This window comes from Notothenia coriiceps, unplaced genomic scaffold, assembly GCF_000735185.1.
Source record: "Notothenia coriiceps isolate Sejong01 unplaced genomic scaffold, NC01 NC01_scaffold00018999, whole genome shotgun sequence".
Classification (NCBI taxonomy): Eukaryota; Metazoa; Chordata; class Actinopteri; order Perciformes; family Nototheniidae; genus Notothenia; species Notothenia coriiceps.
In genome coordinates, this window is record NW_011351700.1 from 702,102 (window position 1) to 706,638 (window position 4,537).

The following is a 4,537-nucleotide window of genomic DNA, read 5'->3' on the forward strand; positions in this document are numbered from 1 at the left end:
AAAGGCCCCTTATCATCAATTAGATAAATAATGAAGGTTTTGTCTCTCGAACAATGTTGATTTAATAGAAATGATATACTATGTCTTGGTATATACTGGCTGTACTGCATTTGTGACATATCTTAGGGCTGCTCAATTAATCGCATTTTAATCGCGATTACGATTATGGCTAGCAACGATTACAAAAACAACGTAATCGAAATAAAACGATTATTTTTTTATTATTATTATTTATTTATTTTTATTTTTTTCAATTGAATTATACTTGAAGTTCAGGGTAATCAACTGTTAAAAACATACTGTTCACGTTTTTTTCTCCAATAAATAGATGTTTTCAAAGTCAATGAATAATCGCATTTAATAATCGCAATTACAATTATTGACCCAAATAATCGAGATTGTGATTTTTGCCATAATCGAGTAGCCCTAACATATCTTATGATTAACTTTTGTGTTTAGTTTAAGCAGTTGGATCAATGACTATATATTCATCACTGAGCCCAATGAGGAACAGTGGTTGAGACCAAGTCCTGTGACAGTACACTTCACCTTAAGTAACCGTCTTTAATTCTGCCCATCACATGCACCACCACATACACTCCAGTGCTTGCTGCTGTCTAGCAACTCCACCCACAGTCAGCAGCTTCTCCTAAATACAGACTGAGGTTCAGCCCGGTGCTTACACACTCCCTCATACTGTCACTTCTGTTTTGCTGTTGGTGACAAAGTATGGCTGTGGAGGCATGTAGCGAGTTGTGTGCAGCTCCTTCTCTATGATGCAGAGTTTCTTTGATCCGTAGCTCTGTCGCAGCCCCAGCATGTCCCTGTTCTCCCAGGAGCTCAGCAGCCCCTGGCTGGTGGCAGGGCTGGAGCCGTAGGCCAGCCACTGTGAGCTGTGGCTCCGGGGGCTTTTGTACTTGTATCCGTTCTGCTTTGAAGACACCTGTCTGGGTGGGCTGTATGGGTTGCTCGGCTCTGGCTCCATATCCACAGCTTCCATGGGAAGGCTGCCCTTGGTTGTCATCTCCATCACTTGCCGCCGGTTGCCGTATAAGCTGTCATTCGCTTTCTCTGCTAACAAACACAGATAAACATCATGGTAGTCAGGGTTCAGTTATAATCTGAGCTTTATGGGGGTCTTTCAAACTAACAAGCACACACACACGTCCAGCAGCAGCAGCCCTCTACTTGCTACAAACTTAAATATGAAAAGGTTCTACACACACACATCATCTCGGCTCGCGCAGCACGCACACATGCATAGATTGCGCAATAATAGATTGTGCACCTTGGAGGTGAAGTGCAGGCATATTGTTATTCAATAGAGAATACGATGCGTAGTTCTTTTGGAAAACATGTTTTTCTTTTAGCCTATTTACCTTGTTAATGTACATAATACTCATTACATTGACACATGCATTGTTTGTGATTACAATAATGGTTGTTGGTAATGTATTAGCGACCCCCACAGATGTATGATTTCACTGCTTTCATAGGAGCTCAGACCCCTCCTTATGGGAGCTCAGCTCCCATTGGCTCACATAACTTGAACCCTGATGGTAGTTCTTTATAATTTCCCCTTCATTAGCCATTGTATTAAAGGTCACCTATTATGCAAAATCCACCTATTCATGTCTTTTATACATCAACATGTGTCCCCTCTGAGTGAAGACATTCTGAAAGTTTCAGGAAAAAAGATTCTCTCTCTTTTGTCCTGATCCATTTATATGGACCTGAATCTAGCACCATTGTGGTTTTTTTAACCAAATATCTCCCAGGTATCTAAAGTAACAGACAGAGAATGAGCACTTTGGAAACAGGGCTGAAACAGATGGGATTATGGGATGCTGCAATGATCTGTTTGGTATTTGGAGCCAAACACTTCAGAGACATGCTTTGTATTTCTGAAACCTATAATAAAGTAATGAAAAACAGAATAATAGAAGATCTTTAAATCTTGAGTGCCGGAATAGACATACAGGTAAATAAATGGACCTCAAGTTGAAATGTGCATCACAACTCACATTGATCATCCAAATTAGGCACACTAACAAGTTTGGTGGAAAGTGCGATGCATACAATGTAGTTTGAATACAGACTTTATTAATCTACAGTTTATACACCAGTGTATGCATTAACCTGTAATAACCTGTAATTACAGCTTGATGAATCAAGAAATTCAAGATTCAAGCCTTTAGTCATGTGCACAGTAGCTACAGTGTATATAGTAATGAAAAACTTAAAGGTAGGGTATGTAATTCACTTCAGAAACACTTTTTGTTATATTCCATGGAATTCTCTTAACATCCCGATAGCAATGAATACATTAAATGCTTTGACAATAAATACATTAAAAAATGTCATCTGTGGAAGCTATGGCGCTGTAAAAAGCACGACCAATTAAAATAACTGGATGGCCTCCCTGCCTGTCAGCCTTCCATCTCGTGCCCTCATTGGTCATGTGCGCGTTCATGTGTGTTGGAGGAGGGGCTCTGTAAGGAAGTCTGAAGGAAGGGGAGTTCTAGCGCACTCAAGCTGGTTTCTCCATTCTTACCTACCCTACCTTTAAGTCACAGGCTCCTCAACAGTGCAACATGATTATATATAGGACATAAAACAAATTAAACAGATAAAATAGTGCAAGAGAATGTAGAAGAAGAAGAATAAATACTGATCATTGGTTGTTGTGTTTTCCAATTAGAATTCCATTATCTCTGAACCTCTGCTGTGTTGTTGATGCAGTACCCCTAATAACACATCATGTTAAGTTTCCTTAAGAAATTACAGATAACATTTGATTTTCGTTTTTAGAACAAGGAACTGTGTTCTTTGGCTTGGTTGATGTTTTCTTTGAGTATCTTTCGAAGAGATAATAAACAGTTAAGAACAATATCGATTTTATGAGTTTTTTGTTGCCCTGTTATTGTCTGCAAGTATTCATTATAGGCTACAGAGCCTTAACAACCTCCACCAATAAGTTGGGGCATCCGGAGAGGCGAAACCAAGGGCATATAAAGTAGGGCTGTGCGATTATGGCAAAAATCATAATCACGATTATTAAATACGATTATTCATTGACTTTGAAAACATCCATTTATTGAACTATAAAACAAATACAAATAATAATGTGAACAGTACCTTATAACTGTTGATTACCCTGAATGTATAATTCAACTGAAAACTTTAAATAAATAATATCAAAATAACCAATAAACAGGATCAACAAATATTTGAGCGCACTTCCAAAAGCTACTAATCATATATAAATATGATAAATACAAATAAATTAGACCAAAATAAATTAGATCAAATATGATGCAGTGTACTGTCACAACCTACTGTAGCAAAGCAAAATAATTGTTTTATTCGATTATGTTGTTTTCGTAATTGTGGCAGGCCAAAATCGTAATTGCGATTAAAATACGATTAATTGCATAAATTTTTTTTTTCCAATTAAAAGATTGCAAGTTCAGTAAATAATTATACTTCAACTCCAACATTTGTTTATATCTCAGTATACGAAATTATTTTAGTAAACCACTGGTAAAAAAGGCTGAAGTTATTTACAGTCGATCTCTTCACAATATACCTACCTTGCATTTGGCATTAGTCTTGGAGAGTAATTCAGTTGCTTTTTGCTCATAAAATCACTGCAGTTGGTGGTTTCACACTCAAATAGGTGCAGACAATGTTGAAAAACCTATTCACTTGTTTCATATTCACTAGTTAGACTCTTTTTATCCAAAGCGACTTACATACTTCAATACTGTGGGCAATCCCCCCAAAGGGAGCAATTGGGGGTGAAACTGTCTTGCCCATGGACACAAACGAACATTTGCTGACGCAGTGGTCTGAATCTTGTGACCCCCCTGATCCGAACACAAACGGCTCTATCCACTGCGCCACACGCCTCCTTGAGCACTAATTGACCATGGCACACCAAGCTCCAGAATTAGTAGGTCTGTTTTTTGGCAGTGAAATGTCACTTTTAATTTGGACTCTTCATCTGGGTTTCAACATCACGGTACAGGAAAGAGATGTTTTTAGGAGCAGCCACATCCTGCACAACCCAATATGAGTGCTTGATTAGAAAGAAACAATTATCCAGGTTTCCCACGAATCTGATTCTATTTGTGGGGCAACCGCCCCCCCCCCCCCGGCAGGAAAAGCCAAAAGGCCCCTTTAACCATATCGGGTGGTCCATGCATCCCCCACCCCACCCCTCAAATAATGATAATACATTGCGTGTTCATGGCTTACTGTAGGACAACGATTCTTCGTTGCTCTGGTTGCATTAGTTAATGGTGCAACACCCCAGAGTTAAGGGAATCCGTGGGGTTTCTTCTCCCAAAAATTATTCATTTTTACAATTTACAAATTCAGGATTCGCAGGACGCCTTATTCCAAAGCGCTAACAATGACCCAATTAACAGGGACATTCTCCCTGGAGTAAACCGAGGGGCTAAGTGCCTTACTCAAGGGGGGCACACATAGTAAGTGGTGTCCATGCAGGATTTGAAAACTTGCAACTTCCAAT

General features: G+C 39.1%; 1 protein-coding gene across 1 annotated transcript in view; it reads right to left on the bottom strand.

Annotated features, from left to right (window-relative positions):
• Window positions 1-418: 418 nt before the first annotated feature.
• Window positions 419-4,537, bottom strand: part of shisa9b (shisa family member 9b) — a 21,217-nt gene continuing 17,098 nt past the window's right edge. The window contains exon 4 of the mRNA XM_010778074.1: window positions 419-1,074. Within this exon, the coding sequence (XP_010776376.1) occupies window positions 692-1,074 (383 nt within the window). The 3' untranslated portion in view covers window positions 419-691. The remainder of the gene's footprint in view (window positions 1,075-4,537) is intronic.